Source organism: Vanacampus margaritifer, chromosome 14, assembly GCF_051991255.1.
Source record: "Vanacampus margaritifer isolate UIUO_Vmar chromosome 14, RoL_Vmar_1.0, whole genome shotgun sequence".
In the NCBI taxonomy this organism is placed as follows: domain Eukaryota; kingdom Metazoa; phylum Chordata; class Actinopteri; order Syngnathiformes; family Syngnathidae; genus Vanacampus; species Vanacampus margaritifer.
In genome coordinates this window covers 2,497,521-2,517,529 of record NC_135445.1, presented here as the reverse complement: position 1 = coordinate 2,517,529, position 20,009 = coordinate 2,497,521, and the positions used below count along the sequence as shown (strand labels likewise).

The following is a 20,009-nucleotide window of genomic DNA, read 5'->3' as shown; positions in this document are numbered from 1 at the left end:
TTAAAATTAAATGGCATTAAAACATCCAATTTTTGTAATGAATCAATAATAGTAAAACTTTGCTTTTATTTAAGCGGTTTAGATATTTGGTGCAATGACTATTTAGTCACATTTTTGAATCGCCTTTACAGTTAAACTAATTTTGCCATAAACGACCCTCCGTACAAGACATTGTCGACTATAATCCACTAGAGGGAGGCAAAAAAAGGTGCCACAACAAATATTCTGCACTTTATACCTAGCTCTAAATACTACAACCGAGTGACTGTGGCCGAACAATTTAAAATAACATGATTTAATTGTAATACATAACTGCACTCAACTGTCTGTAACATACAATTAGTATACATGACATTACAAATAATACTTTGAAAAAAGCGAACTACAAATCAGCTTGATATCTCTGCTTTGCCGTAGTTGCGACCGGTTTTGACAGGTTGGCGTTGTCAATCACAATCGACGAAAGCAGAGCAACAGGTGAGTTAACGTCGACTTAAAGTCCTTAAAATGTCTCAAAGCCACATTTTTACTGCACGTAAGTGTCTTAAAACTTCCTTACAGACGTCTAATAATGTTTATTAACAACGTATCTATGGAAATGTTTAATATCTTCTGGGGAGTTTTCAGTCCCTAGCAACCAGGCTCGTCCAAAAGTATCATTATCATACGGTTAAACTATGAACTTTTTTGTGTGTTGTCGTTTGTGTGCCGTAAAGTGATAACTTATTGACTTAAAATTATTACTTTTTTTAGGATTCGTTAAGAGAAAAAAAGAGCCCAGTTTGACTAGTGTGTCAGGTCATTCAAGTCAAACAACCATCCATTTTCTATAATAACGCTTATCCTCCCCAGTTTTGATGACAAATTGGCTTTGAAAAACAAACAAAACGAATTTAAATATATAAATAAAACCCAAAATAAACGGATAACCATTGTATTCATTAATAGCACGTAATTGGCTTTTTAATTTTAATAAAGTCATAAAAATGACTTTCTTATATAAATTACTTTTAATTACTAATGAAAAGCTACTACAGTATAGTAAAAAGTAGTAAAACACAATCAGCCTTTAATGAAATAAAATTGTAATTAGCTTTTGAACTTTAATAAACCCAAAGTGCAGTATGTGAAATAAAAACGTTTTAAATACAAATAATAATAATAATAAATACTAGTATGATACTTATATTGTTGTTTTTTGTGTTGCCAGTGTTGTGGGGCAAGCAGAGAGGACTGGAAGTGCACTTGTACTTTAACTGTTGGCTCATTTTTGCCTATTGAGACACAACCTGGGCTCCAGTGCCTTTGTTTGTGCAGCTAAAGGGGCAGAAAGCATAAAAAAGTGGCTCACGATAGCTCAATGTCATCTTTCATTGGATTTTGGGTTTGGAACCGAGTCACACATTCAAACACGCTTTGTCATTATGTCGTCACTAATTGGTTTCACTACTGACAAGGTTGTTATTTGTCTTCACAGATGCTACGACATCAACTTGTTTTCACTTCAAGAATTCAATAATATATATTATTTTATTTTTTTCTAATTGAAAATGTTTTCTCAGTGTCATCTTGATCTTGTAGGACACAAAGTTGTATTGGTTGGATCTTTATGGACGGCAAATGTATCAGTCTTGCCAATATTGGACTCAATAACACCAGGACAAAGATTAAGGTAATTGAAAGATCCCTATCATATTAAAAAAAAAATCTGAAATAACATTGCTAAATAAACTGTAAAAAAATTGTTGTTTCAATATTGGCTCGCGAAATAAATATTGATATTGATTGATGATGTGATACCATCTATATGGATCCTGAAATCAATTCTTATTATGAATACATTGATAATTTAAGTGTTTTAAAACGGTTCTGCATCAATATAAAATAGGGACAGAAATATTGATCTTGTAGATACCATGACTTCCCAAAAAGTCAAATCAATTCTCTTGACAAAAATTATGAACGGAACTATTTTAAAATGTAGCTGTATCGATATGAGAGGCGTAATATTGATACTGTAATACCTGCCTTCCCAAGACAACAATCATTTTAAAACTTAAGGATTTCAGTATCGGAAAACAACAGAAAGATATCATCTTCCCAACACTGGATAGAATGAGAAGAAATTGATATCTGACCGATACAGAAATATCGATAATATGATACCAACACTCCTGGAATTGGAATTGATTCATAGGACAGAATCATTGATATGAATTGCCACCAATATGGATGATACCGAAAATAAAGACTTTGACACCAGCCTTCCTTGATACCGCAATGAATAACATGATTATAGTTTGAGGAATTCTAATAAACACCGAAATGTGAAAAAAAAGTGTCCAGCCAAGTTTTTAATCACAGCTGATTTTATTTATTTTATCTTTTTAGAGGAACCTCTAAACATCCAAAGTCCAAAAGAACAGGTGCCTGAGCGCCACCTTGTGGCTGCGTCTGTCGCCATTAATAATAAATACGATTATTTATTACCAATGGGGATTGGCACATGGATCCTGGGTTGAATACTGTCACCGTCATAAAACATTCATCTTTATAGAGAATGCACCAAATCACTTCACAACATTCTCAACTACCTTTTAGCATGAACAAAAAAAAGTTAAGCACTGTTAATATTACAATGAAAAACAAAAAGCCAATTTTTTTTGTAAACATTCTTCATCATCTCCTATGTGTAAAAAATAGTAAACCACTGTTAGCATTAAAATATAAAAATTTGCTTTGCAAACTAGCGCATCAAACTTTCTATGTTGTTCATTGTCAATCAAGTGTCAAAACAAATTAGCAAATGTTAATGTAATGTTAAGTCAAACATTTTAACTAATCTAATTTATTCCCTTTTTCCCCCGTCATTGTCAATCAAGTGCAAATTTGATGTCTGAAATCATCCATTGTCATGTTTTTCAATTTCATTTTTACAAAAACGTTGTAAAAAATAAGAAACAATTAACCTGTTTTACTCAGCTGTTGCCGTTCATACAACTGAATAATATCTTTGTGTTGATCTAAACAGCCCCAAATTTCAAACTACATTTGTGAGTAAACTGAGACAAGATCATCATTATTTCAGTATTGAGTTATTCTTGGTTGGTTGTCAGCGTTTTATAACGTAAAATATATTATGCCTTTGGAAAGTTTTAGAGGTTCCACTACAGTATACAAGACTGAAAGTGGGAGTGGGTGAGTTGTATTTTTCCATCCTGTTTTGCCGCACTTTCCTTCTGGACAATTGACCTATTTACAGGTTACTTCAGTCTTTACATGAGGATGCGAGTCGCAACGACAGGATCCTTGAGTCCGAAGGGCCTGATTTCAAACAATCCCAAATAGTGAGCGCTAATTGGTGTGTGGAAGCAAACATATTGTGCATTGTTGCTGGATTTGTGCAAGAGATCGACTAACAATGCAACGCTATTAGCAACAAAAGTAAGTGATTTATCGAAATGAGGATTTTACCTTTTAGATAGCTCCGACTATTGTTGAATAGATGTTAAGATTCAATCTATTTTCTACGTTTACATGCAGTCAATAACGCTTTAAAAACCTGAATATTGGCAATATTCGGGTTTTGGAAGGCCATTTTTATTTGTTTTGTTTTTAACTCTTTGACTGCCAAAAAACGTTAAATAACGTTTAGTAAAATCCTATGGAGGAGTGCCAAAGACGTTAAAAGACGTTTGTTTCAAAACATAGGTGAAACTAACCATTTTTTATTGTTGATTACTCAAAAACGGAATAAGGTAGAAACAAACTTTTTTTTCTGATGAAAGATGAGAGTCCAATCTTTCATTTGGTAGTATGTGTGTTTCCATAGTCCAAACACATAATTTTCTGTGGACCTTGAAAGATCAGTCAAAATGCTTAAATCGGCTGGCACCCGCGGGATCCCTTTTCTGAAAACGTCTGGCAGTCAAAGAGTTAAACAGAATAAGAAACCTGGTTTACCCCTTTGGTATGAACGAGTCATTCGTTTTTTGTTCTGCGCATGCTGTTTTTGTTGGTCTTTTGAGCACAGAAACTATTTGTATGTGCGGCGACGTCCCACTCGCTAAATTAACTTAAATACAATTGATTTCTCCGCAGTGTTTTCATGTTATTTTCTGCCTCTACGGCAAACGTGTGTGTATGGTTGCGTGTGTCTGGCGTGCCATCCACCAGAAATACACACGCGGGTGTAAACAAACGTGATGATGCAACAAAGAAGCAGCCTTTCGAGGCGAGGAGGACCCAGACTGCTTCCTTCGTGTGGTGAGTGACGTGAACATAAGGTCTTTTTATTGACCGTAGAAAGTTAAAAAGCAGAAATGACGTCGATTTGTGTACTGACGTGTGCACGTCGCGGTTTTGATCGGGATATTCCATTTGATCACAATGACCATGTGTAGAGAGTAATTATTTCCGCTCATGCATGTAAATGGGTTATGAATGTTTCAGAAACCTGATTTAAAAAAAATATATATTTTTTTAGCTTAACCCGAATATTGACTGCATGTAAACTTAATTCTCCACTTTTTACCCGCCTTTCATTTGCAATAGAATAGGCTCCTTAATGCAAAATCAAAAATTGCGCATGCTATATTAATCTCTTTGTATACTCCTCAGTATTGGGTGCTTGGGTAAAAACACACGGAAAGAATTCCGCCGCTATTTTACCCGTTTGTCAGAGATGATCCTCGGTGCGCCTGGTTAGATTCGATTGCACATCGGTTTGCCTGTTTATAATTTACAGAGCTTTAGTAAATCAGGCCCAAAGTCAAGTATTTGTTCTGTGCATCCCTCAGGAGTACTGCGTGTTGGAGATTTTCTTCCAGAGTAGTGTCTTAAGGTTGTTGAGGACCAGCGAATGATGGACCTCCATCTGGCTGGCCAGACCGCTTAGGGTGACACAGGTGCGCAGTTGGCGCTCCAGGTCGCCCCGTAGCTCCGGCGGCGCCCCGTAGAGCAGAAAATCCTGGAGCAGGGCGCATACCTTGGCCAGGTTGGGCTGCACCACATCCGCGTTGCAGCGTTTGGCCAACCGGTCGCAGGTGGCCGTGCAGTCGCGGCCGTACGTGCAGTCGGCGTTGGTCTCGCAACGCCGACCCTTCAGGTGGGCCCGCACCGCCGCCTCAGACGCAACGGCGCGCAGGTCGGCCATCTTGCAGTCATACTTAGCGTTGTAGCCCACGTGGCGCGGGCTGGCGTCGCAGATCAGGAAGTTGCCATAGGGCCCGTGGAAGACCTCCTCCACGAATTCCAGCAGGCCGATAGTGATGCGTGCCCGCCGGGGCCACGCTGGAGCCAGCCAGTGGTTGAGCCCAGACACCAGGGTCCCGGGCACCACGGCCTGCAGGTAGGCCGGCACCTCCAGCCTGTAGAGGGAGGTGTGACCCAGCGGCTCCGTCACGTACAGATCCCCACAGAAGCCCAGCAGTTTTGGGGTGTGCTCCTTCTCCTGCAGAGCCACCATCAAGAGGAACTCGTTGACGCGTAGCAGAGCCCAGATGGACTTTGCCTCCGCCAGAGACAGTTTGCCGTCCTGGTTGATGTCCGCCAGCGAAATGATTCTGTCCACCAGGGCGCTCAAGGACGGTTGCTCCCCGAAATTAGACTGCAGAAGGGGAGAGGGGCATTGGTCATTTGGGGTTAAGAAGACATTTCAAGATAGCGCTTAAGAATTAGGCATTAGGGTTCGAATAGAGGTTAGGTCAGTGGTGGGCAAACTCGGTCCTCAAGGGCCAGCGTCCTGCAGGTTTTGGAGGTTTCCCTGCTGCAACGCAGCTGATTCCAATCAACAGGATCGTTAACAAGCTTATGCAGAGCTTGCTGATAAGCTGATTGTATATCAGCTGTGTTGGAGAAGGGAATCCTCCAAAACCTGCAGGACTCCGGCCCTCGAGGACCGAGTGTGCCCACCCCTGGGTTAGGTGTTACTCCCAGCACACGCTGCCTGTTATGGCTGTGACAATCCCGCCAAAGCCAGAAGAACAGCAATACGGACTGTTGCGAGAAGTTCACCCGACTGTTCTCCTGCCTCGGGTTGTGCTGCATCAGAGCCATAACGGGCGGGACCAACAACAATCCCAACATCCACCTTCAGGAAGTGGTGCAACATCTCCTTAAACTCGTCCAAAGAGGTTCCACGCGTGGGTTTGTCGAACTGGCTCCTCTTTCGACGGCTCGCCGAATCCGGACTGCCATCGGCCTTTGCGGCATCCTCGATGCTGCATTTGATCACCACCGGCCTCTCCTTCCAATGGCCGGCGTACACCTGCAGTGTTGTGAGAAGTAACCTTTATTTGGCTTTTTATTTTTCTGATGACATTACGCTCTACTTTAGAAAACAGACCCGAGTCGCCTCCCCACCCCCCATGGGTCTGTAATTCTACTTATGCAAAGAGCGCAAGTACTTCCTCGGCCAGCAGGCCAGAGATGACGAAAGGTTTCCGTGGATTGTGGAGGGCGGTCGAGTACCTGATGTTTTGAGGAGGTGGACAAGCAATGGCGCAGCGTCAGCGTTTTCTGCTCACAAAGAGCCTTGCAGGATGACCCGGAGATGACGCCTCGGCTGTAGTGGTCGCACTGACAAAGGAAACAGGAAGTCAGTCACAGGAATTGGACAAGGGGGGTGAGGGAGGGCGTAGTGACTTCTCAAGTGTTTTGGATCTCTGGTGGACGCAGTCAGCATCTATTTTTAAAAAAGCCTTAGGGAGATTTCCTGGCGGCGCTGCTTCACACTTACGCCGCTAACATTTGTGATGTCACAAATGTGCAATTGTACGTGATGCTAGGTGTCTTAACGTTAGCTTGATTAAAATCAGAAATCTGCAGGTCAGATGCCTTTAGAAGAATCTCAGGGAAGCAGTTTGATTTTTATTGAAGGTTGATGATCTAGCGATTTTCATGGTTGTGGCACTTTAACTTTAGCTTCAGATGCTAGGTGGTTACATGTCAGCATTAGTGACATCGCTACTCAACGGTGCTAAGGTGGGCGCCTGTTAGCACTATTGACTTCACAAACCTACGTGGTCTACGGTTGTGACACATTTGGAAGCATCTCAGAATTTGACTTTCATTGAAACTTGATGGTCCAGCCTTCGGAAGTCTTCCCGGTTGCACCACGTCAGGTCGTAATGCTATGTGGCTACAAGTTGCCATTCAAAGGCAAATAATAGCAAACAAACGCAGCTGTAGACTTACGATGACAGCCTGGCAGACGTGTCCGCGGCACAGCTCTGAGTAGGAAGCGTACTGCATGTAGAGCACCCAACTGGCCACCAGGACGCCCAACCACGCCAAGAGCAGGTACTTCACCTTGACGGATGGCACATGGATTTATTTTGAATGACAAATGCAACATGTAAAAAAGGTAAAAAAAGTATTTGGCCAAAATCCAATAGAAAGTCTATGGAAAACTGGCCAAATACTGTTTTGCCCCACTGTATGAGTATTTAACATTTATCCATCCATTTATTTTCTAGACTAGAGCACACATCCCCAGTAGGGTTTCAGTCAATCTTTGTAATGGAAGAGGAAACCGTAGTGCCCTGAGAAAACCAAAGCAAGAACTGTAAGGCAGATGTGAAAATAGCAGGTTAATATTTGAATCAACATACAGTACAAAAGTTTAATATATATATATATTTATAAAAATCTAAATTGTATTAAAAGGGGAAGTCAGCCATTTTGCAACTTGCTGTTAACTGAAAATGACATCACAGTGCCTAAGGGCTTAGCTTTGCGAACGTAACCTGACCAAACCTCGAAAACAGGTGAGCAGTGATTGGTCCTTCCTTGACAGCAAGTGGCAAAATGGCCGTCTCCTGAGATGGATATAACAGGTGGCTTTTGTAGCTTAATTCATATTCCACAAACACAACATTAATCAGAATGCCATGTTAAGAGTCGTGGTGGCGCAAAGGCCATCTTAAAAAAAAAAAAAATTTGGACTTGACTTCCCCTTTTTTTTTTTTTTTTTGCTACATGTTGGGATTTTTTATATTTTAATTCATTACATACACGGATTGAATTAAAATAGTAGTCGTGAATATTTTTATGAACACAATACATACCTAAAACAAATGCAATGATTTTAATGCATTTATTTATTTTAAATGGTCACGTTATTATTATTATACACGATGACGTCACATAGTGCATTGCAATGGTAAGACTACAGTCGTCACCGCATTTTAAAATGCATCCTATACGCTTTTAAATAAGCGATGTTGAGCCCTGTTCAAATGGACCTGACGTGCTGCACTGATTTCGATGCATGGATTGCTTGAACACACATACGTAGCTACATATGATCAGGTGTACCTGCAGGCTTTTGGACAGAGGGCAGAAAAGCACCAGGTGAACGAGCCTCCGCATAGCTCTGGCCATGTTGGTGCAGAACTGCAGAGCCCGGAGAAACCGGCTCGGCCTCCCTCCTCCGTGCCACCTCCCGTGCCACCTCCCCCGCCACCCCCTCTCCTCCTTCCTCTCTCGATCCGCCGATCACGTCCTCTGTGCGGCCGCAGCCTCGACGCCGCAACGGGGGCGGCGCGTGTCTACCAAGCCGCGCTGTTGCATCCATGCAGCAACATAACAACCTTGAGCCCAGCACATTTCAGCAAGAAGCAGTCACGTGACACGTCACACCTTCCGTACGTCTGGGTCACTTGCGAAACAAAACGGGGGGAGGTGAAGGAAAAACATTTGAAAGACGATTAAAACAAGAAACAAAAAAATGCCGGTGCCTTGTCCTACCTCTTGCCTTGGATGAGCTTCCTCCCCCCACCCCTTTCCCTTCTCCCCCCCTCAGGCCCGGCCTCTTAAAGGCGACGTGCATGTACACGATTTTATTCAATTAAATGGAATCCACCATCCAATCTATAACATAATTTGGTAGAAATTATTTAACAAATAATAACCATATTATTTTTTTAAATGTGTATACTTAATTTAATGACAGAGTAAAATTACATGATTAAATATTTTTCATTAACACAAATTTTATTTCAATGCAACGTGCATTCATTTGTTCATTACTTTAATTTATGTTTTATACCGAGTACATGGGAGGAATTTTGATAATCACAGGGATTGCATTATGTTTTTTCAAATAAATTAAATGATTTACTGTATCTTCCATCTTCTAATTCATATTTCAATTATTCCATCACTTTATTATTTACGTCACAATGACCGTATTACAATTAATAGATTTTTTTTTTATACACGATAAGATTTAAAAAAATAAATAAAAAAACTATACTCCATTATTTGCTGGAGAAAAAAAAACTTTTCTCTATTTTTGTGCTCAGGCCAAAGCCTTGTCTAATATAAAAGTATTGCTTTGGCGCCATATTGTTACATATTGGTAATGCCAACCATTTTTGGGGTGTTTTGAATTACTCGCAGGGCTATGAATGCTAGTCATGGCAGGATGAATAGTGCCTGTGTATAGTAGGGGGGTCGGGGTTACTGTAATTCTGTATCTTAGTCATGTTTCCTACTAACCCGAGGTCTGGGCCACTTCATGAGAGTTAAAACGCTTTGTGTAAAGTTCTGAGACCATTTAACTCAACTCCACTTCTGTACTAAGGTGATAATCTTGGAACTGTCAGACTCTAAGGCTTAAGATCTTTGTGCAGTTTGTCACTTTTTTTTTGTGCTCGCGACTGCCACCTCTGGCCCAAAGTGTAACTGCAGCATCTTTGTCAGGATCGTTCATATACTCTTTATCTACTATAAAGGGAAGATAAAAGATGATGGGTGCAGTCAGAGTAAAACAGTCAGGGATCTTCGTACTCACCTGGGCATTGGCGGAGCATGCATGATTTAGAAAAAGCTTTAATATGACCTTTTTTAAACGGCACCTATAATACTATCGTGATAAAGTGACGTGTACCCTGCATGCTTGGTCTGAGGCAGCTTTGTAACAGAGGCCATGATATCAGACAACAGAAAAATGACCACAATCCTGTGATGTCACAAAGCAGGATTTTGTCCCCATGTTGATGTCCGAGCTGTTTTGTACTGTTTGTTTGTCGCCGCATCGCAGTGATTTTCCTGAGCAACATGCCGTTTCTCTTCCTGTGTTTTGCTCTGGGAGCCGTGGCCACGAAAACGCTGAGGATCGTCGTGGGCGGCCAACGCTGTCCACCTGCTGGTACTAAAACCACCGCCACATCCATCACACCCACCAAACCCTTGGTGGCCGTTCTAAAACGTGCCGCTGTTTTGCCAAACCCAACAGTTCGAGCGGGAAGCGTCGACGTGTGGTACGACGAGCCCCTCGGGGGGGCGGCGGACCAGAAGAAGAAGCCGCTCAAGAAGATCTGCCGTTTCGCAAACTACTGCAACAACTGCTGGATGAATTCCACGCTGCAAGCTACGCTTAACCTGAACGTGGTGCGGGAAAAGCTACCCGAGCGTATCCAGCAGTTTGTGACTTTACTCTCGGAGATGCCGGCGTTCGCGTGCCTCTACCTGAGCGCCCTGGAGAACCCGGGCGTCTGCTTCTCGGCAGCAGAGCTATGCGTGGCGTTGGCCGAGCTCTGCGACTGCGTCCCGCCGCTGATTTTGTACGAGAACAACGACGCGGTGGACCTGTTGGTGCCGCTCTTGTCGTGGTTCGACCAGTGCGGGATCCAAACCGGCATCAAGGTGCGCGACGTCATCCGCTGCCCGCAGTGCCACCTCACCACCTCGTCCGTTTCCGACTTGGGCCACATCGTCACATTGCCCAAACCGCTCAACGGCGAAACGCTGGTGTCATTAATTAAGCGTGCCACAGGCGGGCGACGGAGCAGGTGCAAAGCATGCGGACACAAAACGGTCCGCAAGCAGTTCTGGACCCATTCGGAGATTTTAACCTTCTTTGTCAACCGGATCTCCGGCGACGGATTTGTGAGTCACGACCGCGTCTACTCGCCGGAGCAGCTGGAGATGGACGTGGACGAGGACACCAAGCAGACGTACCGCCTCGCCTCCGTCATTTGTCACGCTGGTGTGGACCGTCATAGCGGACACTTTTGGTCCTACCTTTTTTCTGACAACATCACCATTGAAGCTAATGATACTTACCTGTCCTTTACAAGCCAGGGTCCGCCTGATAAGGTCTACAACAACGGTACCACGTATCTATATGAAATGTAGCGATGAGATAAACAACATTATCACGTATCACTGCAAAAATGTGCTAGTAAATTGTACAAGAACAGTACAGTACGTACCTCATGTTGGGTTCTATTCAGCACCGTTCGTCCGGAGTCTGGACGCAAAGCCGTAAAATGTGTCGGTGGTACGAAGCGTCAATAGTATCCAGGCGCCCGCCGCCAACAGGAATCGGTGGAAGTTTCTATTTCCCAATCAGAAACTAGCTAGCAGCTAGCTACCATCATGCTCTGTAAAATACCCTGCAACCCTGCTTCAATAAAGCTTTTTTACACGTGTTTTGTTGACGCAATACCGAAGTGTATTTCACAATTTCTGCAATTTGTTTGGCTCTACTCAGTACTTCTGAACCCGGGAATGTTTTCCACAGGCATTTGTAGACCGGTGACAGCTTTGTGAGTCCCGACTGCGTCTACTCGACAAATCAGCTGGAGATAGAGCTGGACAAGGACACCAAACTGACTTACCTTTATAGGCCTCAAATGTACACTTTTGGTCTGACCATTTTTCTGACAATGTCACATAAAGGCCAGTGATAATTTTGTTTATAACCCAGGATCTGCCTAAGTATTTTTACAAAGTTTTGCAACAAGATTCAATATTCAACCTTAGTACCAAATATCTGTATGAAATCTTGTGACTGGATTAGGTATGTAAAAATGGTACCTTGTACGTATGTCTACAAAATTTGGAACTTGCGTTATTTAAGTTAACCATAAGTGAAAATACATTAAATAGACCCTAGGCATGTGTTTATAGCATTTACGCAGGCTTGGGGGAGTAACGGAATACATGTACCGGCGTTGCGTAATCAGATTTAAAAATAAATAAATAAATGTAACCCTAACCAGTTACAGAAAAAACATGTAATCACATTACAGGTACATTTATTAAAAATGGGGATTACTTCGAGGGATTACAATTTCTACGATGAGAGAGTGCGAAAGAGAGCGAGGGCGAGAGAACGCGAGAGAGAGAGAGAGAGAGAGAGAGAGAGAGAGAGAGAGAGAGAGAGAGAGAGAGAGAGAGAGAGAGAGAGAGAGAGAGAGAGAGAGAGAGAGAGAGAGAGAGAGAGAGAGAGAGAGAGAGAGAGAGCGCGTGCACGCCCACGCGAGTGGGACTGTTGCTACATGTCGGGGAGGTGGGGACGAACGAACGAATTGATTAGTCGTGTCCTCCACACGCGGGCAGTTTGAAAAAGCTTCGCGGACGGAAAGAGAAAAGGGGCGACCGGTATCCACCGGAACTCACTCGTCTTTCTGAAGGGGCGAAAGTTTGAGCTGAGAATCCAGCGGCATGCTACACGCGCTGTAGCTTCTTGCTAGCTAGCCCGCTAGCCCGCTAGCCTACAACCATAGATGTGAGTTGCACCTTCCAAACAAATCTTCCTGCTACCAATTCACTATTTAAACACCATACACAACATGTACACGACTAAACTTGTAACTGGGATAATCTATCTATCTGTCTATCTGGCCATCAATCAATCTATAGCCTAAATGCTTTTTAATTACACAATAATTTTTGCTATTTGTAGGCTGCCCGGGTTTCTATCACCCCCGCAAATAGCAGGGGCACTTTGTATAGAATATATATTGTGGTGATATTTATTATTATTTTGTCTTCATGATCATACTCTGTATTGGAGTAATCCAAAGCAATAAAGTTACATTACTTTAATATTATGGTACTTGAATTACGTTACTAACTACATTTTTTTTAGCAGGCAACTTGTAACTGTAACGGAATACATTTTAAAAGTAACCCTCCCAGCCCTGCATTTACGTCAATTATTTTAAACACGTCACTTTCTTGGCGAGTGATAACATAAAACAGTTCTTAAAAAAATACAGTAACTGTCATGATCAGTGTTTTTGTTGACTTTGTTTTGATTACATTTTGTGTTTCATGTTTTTCCAGTGTCCCTTTTTCCATGGCATGTCTACTCGTGAGGTCAGTTTTTTTCTTTTTTTGTGAATGTAGTCTTTTTTTTTGCCTTTGTTTTTGTTTAGTTTTTTTAAATAGTAAAAACTACCTGCATTTCGGGCTACCTTTGACCTCCACACCACAAAGTGTGAAAGTAACAGCTCTGAAGAACGCTTAAAATCAAACAAAAATCTGTGATGTAGCAGGACCCGTGACTGTAAACCGTGACACTGCGGGGAATTACTATATTGGAGTTATTTCCTATACTATGACATCATGACAGGCATTTGACCTCAAAGCCTCACCCAAATGAAATGACTTAATACCGCTTCAATTATACAGTATATATTTGGCCTGCAGATGGCAGCAGAGACCTTCTGTGTTTTTGTGTGCATTTGTTCTTTCAGAGACACTTACTTCATTCAGCACGATTCTTTTATTACACACAAAATATGACCGGTTTATAAATAACCAGGGGATCATTTCAAGAATGCGGAATGTAAAATGAAGCAAATTCATTCATTCAAGGCTGACGTGAGTGGGATGAGAAACAGAGATCCCCCTTGGTTTTTTTCTGATTCATACTTAATGGTTGCAAATTAATCAGTTTTGTATTTTAGCTTGGAGTTCACTAACATATTAATGTTAAAAGCCATCGCACACCACTGCATCTGTTTCATTTATATTTGATTCACACACACGCACACACGCACGCACGCACACACACACACACACACACACACACACACGCACACACAAATACAATCTTTCAGACTCCCCTCTGATGCGATGGAATATTCCTTTGGGAAAAGCAAATTACATGAGAGCTTGTCATGAACACAGGAAATAAGATTAATCTCATGGTCGAGACTTCATATGTAGTAGGCCATGTTTACTTTAAGACACAAAAATATTCTCATTAGCAGTCATCATTAAAATAAATACATAAAGATCAAGAAATATCACGTTTGGAATAAATCACGTCGCATCATTATAATTCAGTCGTATCATAAAGTGAACGTATCGTATCACAGTTGGAATTGAGCAAATTGTATTATTATTAAAAACGTTTCTCATTGGTGCCATCTTGTGGCCTTCTAGGGCTACTACAAGGATTTCTCTCTCTTGTGGCAGTTCAGAAAGCAAAAAATGGAACAGTACAATATGCGAGTTTTTCAGCGAATAATGGAGGAATGGTTCCGAAAACACAAATCAGCAAATCGGATAATTCTCAATTAGGCGGGGGGGAGATACACTGTAACCGCAACGTAAACACGTTTGTTTTCTCACTCCTTCGTCCACATGAGACTCCCGATGTCATCATACGCTCCCCTTAGACCTGCCGCGCCGGTACCGGCGTCGCTAAGGCAAAAATGGAGGCGTCTGCTTGAGGCGCTAAGTTGAGGAAATGCATGCGTGGAGTTGTTGTTGTTGTTGTTTAGGTTTTCCTTCGTCCACCGAGTCGTGGTGACTTTTTGACCAGGATGCCCCCCCCTGCAGACTGCACAGAGAAAATTGGAGTGAAAGGTTGTCCATAAAATATGCATGTAACAGCAGTCGCTGCTGGTGTTGTGTGTGTGTGTGTGTGTGTGTACGTTTGTGTGTGGGAAATGTGCAGAGGCCTAAACTGGAAGAAAAAAAAAAACTGAAGGAAGATTTATGCATGGGAATAATGAAGCAGCCATAATGACTCAAATGAATATGCAAAACATGTCAGGCACTATTTTATACGTTATTCACATGACATCGTAATTGAGCGAATCATATCGGAGTAGAAATTAATCATGGCCACTGAATCAAATCGTATCAAAACTGTATGAATCGTATCATTTGAGAGAATTGTATCACCTCGCAAATCATAATTTTGGGATGAATCATATCGCAGTTGGACTACAATGAATGATGGTCACATCTCGTCATAATTTGGAGTCAACTGTATGCAAGATTATTAAGGAGTCAATCATGTTGGAATTAGAATGAATCGCATCATAAATTGAGTGAATATTATCTCATCGTGATTGGTGTGAACTATATGATATTGCAGTGAATCCTATCTAATCGCAGCGACTCATGTCAGAATCAAGAGTGAATCGCCTTTTATCATAAATGGAATGAATAGCATCGTTATGGGGAATGGAATTGCGTCATAATTGGATCGAATCATACAGCACAGCTCTGCGTTCTTATTGGGATGAATCGCAGTGTATCGTCATTGGAGTGTGACACATCGTATCAAAATCCAATTGTAAAAAATGTATCATGTCTTTTAATATTGTATTGTAATGAAGTGAATCAAATCACATTTGCATTGCAAATCAAGTCTAATCCTTGTTGGAATGAATCGTACCTTAAGATAAATTGTATCGTAATACCTTTAGATGAATGGAAAATGTATTATCGTAATTGAAATCGGATCGTGATTGGTCATTGGGGTGTAATGCTTCACAACCTCATTGAATGAAACAAATCGCTATTGGAAAGAATCGTGTCTCGTCGTAATTGGAGTGTGTCGTCGTTTTGAGTGTAACATATCGTATTATGATTGCTGTGAATCGTTTTTGTATTACGTTGAGACGGAACCAGTTGAGGTGGCTCGGGCATCTGGTTCGGAGCCTCCCTGGGGAGGTGTTCCGGGCATGTCCTACCGGCAGGAGGCCCCGGGGACGACCCAGGACACGCTGGAGAGACTATGTCTCTCGGCTGTCCTGGGAACGCCTTGGGGTCCCGTCGGATGAGCTGGCTGAAGTGGCTGGGGAGAGGGAAGTCTGGGCTTCCCTGCTAAAGCTGCTGCCCCCCGCGACCCGACCCCGGATAAGCGGAAGAAGACGGACGGACGGACGGACGGACGTTTTTGTATTGTAATGGAGACACTCGTACCATAATCGTAATCAAACCATCATTTGTAGTGAATTGAATCGCACCAACGCAATAAATGGCCTGAATTGCAACTGGAGTAGATCGGATCGTAACTGGATTCAAAATGGCGTCGTAATTGTAGTAAAAGTCCTGGCTAGTATGGACCTCGATGTCGGCGATGCGCATCCTAGCCATTCTAAGTGCCTCCACGTTGCCTCCAGCATCTCCACAACAACAAAACAAAAACAAAGGAAGGACAATGCTGCACTTTTTGTTGTTGTTGGGAAAACATGAAATACGGCGGTGAAAAGTTTGCCTGTTGCCCCGCAGCAAAATCCAATCCAATCAATCCAGCTGCCACAACGGCTGGGAATATTGAGCGTGTTGAGAGTTCGGCTCCGGGTTGCTTCCACGTCTTTTAGGAGGTTTTTTTTTTCTACTTATTGCCGACTTCAACCTTTCAAAATGTGACAATTGGTCTTTTTTTTTCATATGGTAAAAATAGACCTTGGAATGGTTAAATAGTAGTTTTGCAGAATGTCGCCTTTTTCTGCACTGCCTACCCTTTTTTTCTTTTTCTTTTAGTGCTGGTTGCTAGGAGACAACACTGTAGTGCCTAAAGGTTCTCAGTCCTACTTTTCATTTGTATTTTTTTTCATAAATTTTTAACTGCTAGAATGTTTGCAAAGCACAGTGTTTTGTGCAGACTGACAAAAATAAAGAATGCAGAAAAAAAATGTCCATTAGAATCTTGGCAAGTCTTTCGTGAAGATATAAATACATTTTCCCCCCCAATTGCGTCTTCGAGGAACCTAACGTGCAATAATGTGAACATCAAAGACAATGTCGGCAATTTAGTCTTTAGCTCTGCTAGAGTTAATCTGTGAGGTTTGTCAAACCTAATGTACATTTTTTATCGACATTGATGACAACTTGGGCTTTAGCAAAGCTAGAATTCTCCTTTAGCAAACATCGAAGGACAATTTAGTGTTCACTCGACTTAGAAGACGTTTTTCAACATCAAGAATGAACGTTAGCATTGTTGGTTAACGCGCTAAGTAGTTGTTAACTCATCCGGACTAAAGTTACTAGCACCAATGACAGTAACTAGGCCTCCCTCGGGTTGGTAGCATACATTTAGCAATGTGGCTAAGTAGCTAGCCTTTGGGAGTTTAGCGTGCTAAACCGACGACATCAACAGCATCCATCAGGGCGTCACCCCGATGTGATCTTTGGGGAGTAGAACCTTCATCTCCTGGGAGGTCCGCAGCTGACTTGGTGGTGCTTTGGGATTGGTCGCCAGGGACCGGCAGTGATCCAGTGGCCTTTTTTTTTTTTTTTTTTTTTCCATCTCTTCTGACAAGATGAATTGGGACTCGGGGAACAAGCTCAGGTGTCGTGTTAAATCCTCACAGGATTGGAGAACAAACTCGCGAGGGAGGAGAAAAAAAAAAGAGACCTCCTCTGAGGGCACCGCAGCTGGACGACAAACAGTTGGCATGTTTTTGTAAACACCTAGCACCATTCTGAGTCTTTAAAGTGAGGATAAGCGGTTCCGAAAATGAAAAAAAAAAAACACATTATAAGAGTCTTAGATGTATTTAGCGCATCATTTAGTACAAATCACAATTTCCAGTCTTCAGTGACCCAAATGTAAAAGTTATACATACGAAGAAAGCGGCTAAAGATTGCGGCGGCTACGTTGCTAACCTAGCGACATTGCGCTTTTGTAGCGTGTCAGCGATGGCGGACGTTTCATCTTACATGGGGAAAGGAAAGCAAACGCGAGCATGGACAAGACGAGGCCGCGTGATTGCGCGCATCTTAACATCACCGCAGGCTAAATTATGGATGCTACGAGCGCAGCCTCCGCGCACGCACGTCGCTCCGCTATCGCGCTAGCAAGCGGCCGTTCATGTCGAGTTTGATCTTTGTTTGCGCGTTGGGTTGGAACGTTGGAGGTGGGCTGTCCAAACATGGACACGTTTAACGAGACTTTAGTCGGCGCCGGAGATGGGAAGCGACGAGGTACACTCATATCGTTTTTTTGAAAAAAATTCACAACAGTAACCAATGAATAATTCACTTAATGTGTATATATAGTAATTGTTCAAAAAAATCTATGGTTTGTATCACGAAACTAAAAAAATATATATATATATTGTTGATCATTTTTTTCAAAATGAATATTCAGCTTGTAACATTAATTTAAATTTTATTCTTGTTCCGCTATTAATTTCATAATTTATTTATCAGGAGAAGCGGAATGACTCATTCATTTCCCCCCTTTCGTCTGCGGAAGTGGATATTTTGGCACCAAAACAAAACGTAGACGTCAGCCTTTCGTTAACACACTTCTCACGTTTGGCGCCATCGATTTCAGACCGTTTGATCACTTTATTAAAGCAAAGTAACGCGTTTGTACGGCCACTGTGCTGTCCGAGCTTGTGAACAAAAAAGCAAACTGCAGTCATAAAAAAAACAGTAATGTATTATTCAGAGATTATGCAAATAGTACACAAGCTGTGGCGGGGTTTGTTGATCAAGAAGAGAACACCGAGAAGAGAACACCGCCAGACAATTTCCTCGGCAACGCTTCAAGCCACGCGTGCTCTTTATTATTATTTATAAATTTTTTATTACATATCCTAACTGTTAATCTTCAAACGCAATGAAAGCGCTTTTCCACGAGTGCTACTGCAAATGTGGTCTTAAAGCGTTAATAGCAGCATGATTTTCAAAAAAACTAACAAAAAAGGTTTCAGGTTGTTGGCATCCGAGTGAGTACGAGTGAAGTTAACGGCCAACCGCCACGGCGCCAAAAACTAAAAATAGAACTGGACTGGACCAGCATGACAAAGATCATGACGCTGCCAAGAAACAAAGTCTCGAAAACTTTTAAGAGAACGACGGCGTTAACAAAAAGAACAATCATGCATACGCAAAAAAATGCTTTACGGTTTCACGGCGTTAACAATAGTGACGACAGTCGCAGCCATTCGAGAATTGATGTGAAGTGAAGTCGTCTTCAGCAAGAGAGAGAGAAAAAATTTTTGGGGAGAAAGTGAGCCATTTTTTCATATTTTACAGAAAAAAAGATGGCTTTTTAAAGAATTAAAAAAAAAAAAAACATTTTCCAGAACCCCAAAAAATTTTTTTTAAAGCAATATTTTTTTAGCAATTTTTTTTAACCAACGCAAAAAGGTGTTTTTTTTTAATCCCCTGAGAAAACCGCTTAGCTTTTTATGTCTTTTCTTTATTTTATTATTTTTCAGTAAATAAAAATTGAACTATTTTTTATTTATTTTTTACTTTAAAGTTTAAAAAGTCTTTTTTGTTGTTTTATTTCATTTGTTTCATTTTAAGATTAAAACTGCCCCAAAAAAGGAAAAGGATAAAAAAAATTTTTTTTATTAAGAATTATTAAGAAATATTTTTAAAATATTTTTTTATTAATTATTATTTTATTTTATTTTTAAGTTCGGAAGCATGTTTACCCATGTGCTAGGTAGCTAGCAGCTATCACTGAGACATGACGTTATCACAGTCTATATTTTTCTCAGAATTGTTTTTTTTATTAAAAAAAACACGTTTTTTTTTTTCTTCTTTAAATGAGCTTTGTTTTCACTTGAGTATGAGCCGTACATTGGTTATTACAAGTATTTAAATAGATGAGGTTTACATACACACACACACAGCTCATTATCTCTTCGGAGTTGTCCCATTTTCACGCCTCCAGCAGCAACAAGAGAGGAAGTTGCAAAAATAAAGAATAAAAAAAATCTTTGTGAAGTCTCTCCTGGAGAAGAAAAAAGAAGGCAGGCGGGATCGTGACCTAGATTTATTTTTTCATTGTTGGGAGGCGCTAATTCGCCATCTCGCGCACGCCACCGACATCCATCTTAATCGCTTTCTCACGCCGAACGCCGGCGCCCGTGAACGAAGAAAATATGTGGAAGAAAATAGATTTTGTATCGATGTCGACAGCGCCAAAAGGTCGCTATTCCTCTTTTTTTGCAGAAGCAATAAAAAACTGTTTCACAAAGTCTTTAATAAAAACCCAC

The 20,009-nt window shown here is 41.5% G+C and overlaps 2 protein-coding genes across 5 annotated transcripts; one reads left to right on the top strand and one right to left on the bottom strand.

Annotated features, from left to right (window-relative positions):
- The first annotated feature begins 432 nt into the window (after positions 1-432).
- On the top strand, positions 433-11,455 carry LOC144034007 (uncharacterized). 4 transcript variants are annotated; one of them, XM_077542507.1, is made up of 5 exons: positions 433-477; positions 1,211-1,672; positions 4,102-4,266; positions 10,049-10,156; positions 10,244-11,455. In XM_077542507.1, the coding sequence occupies exons 3-5, from the start codon at positions 4,206-4,208 to the stop codon at positions 11,143-11,145; spliced, it is 1,071 nt and encodes a 356-aa protein (XP_077398633.1). In that variant the 5' UTR covers positions 433-477; positions 1,211-1,672; positions 4,102-4,205; the 3' UTR covers positions 11,146-11,455. The 4 variants fall into 4 exon arrangements, with proteins under 4 accessions (XP_077398633.1, XP_077398634.1, XP_077398635.1 ...); XM_077542508.1 differs by having other exon boundaries at positions 441-477; positions 1,478-1,672; XM_077542509.1 differs by having other exon boundaries at positions 449-1,672; positions 10,100-10,156.
- On the bottom strand, positions 2,357-8,778 carry dipk1b (divergent protein kinase domain 1B). The gene is made up of 6 exons (XM_077542506.1): positions 8,752-8,778; positions 8,320-8,662; positions 7,198-7,311; positions 6,472-6,579; positions 6,092-6,268; positions 2,357-5,608 (listed from the first exon to the last, which is right to left on the bottom strand). Exons 2-6 carry the CDS (start codon positions 8,383-8,385, stop codon positions 4,796-4,798), a joined length of 1,278 nt encoding a protein of 425 aa, XP_077398632.1. The 5' UTR covers positions 8,386-8,662; positions 8,752-8,778; the 3' UTR covers positions 2,357-4,795.
- Positions 11,456-20,009: the final 8,554 nt, after the last annotated feature.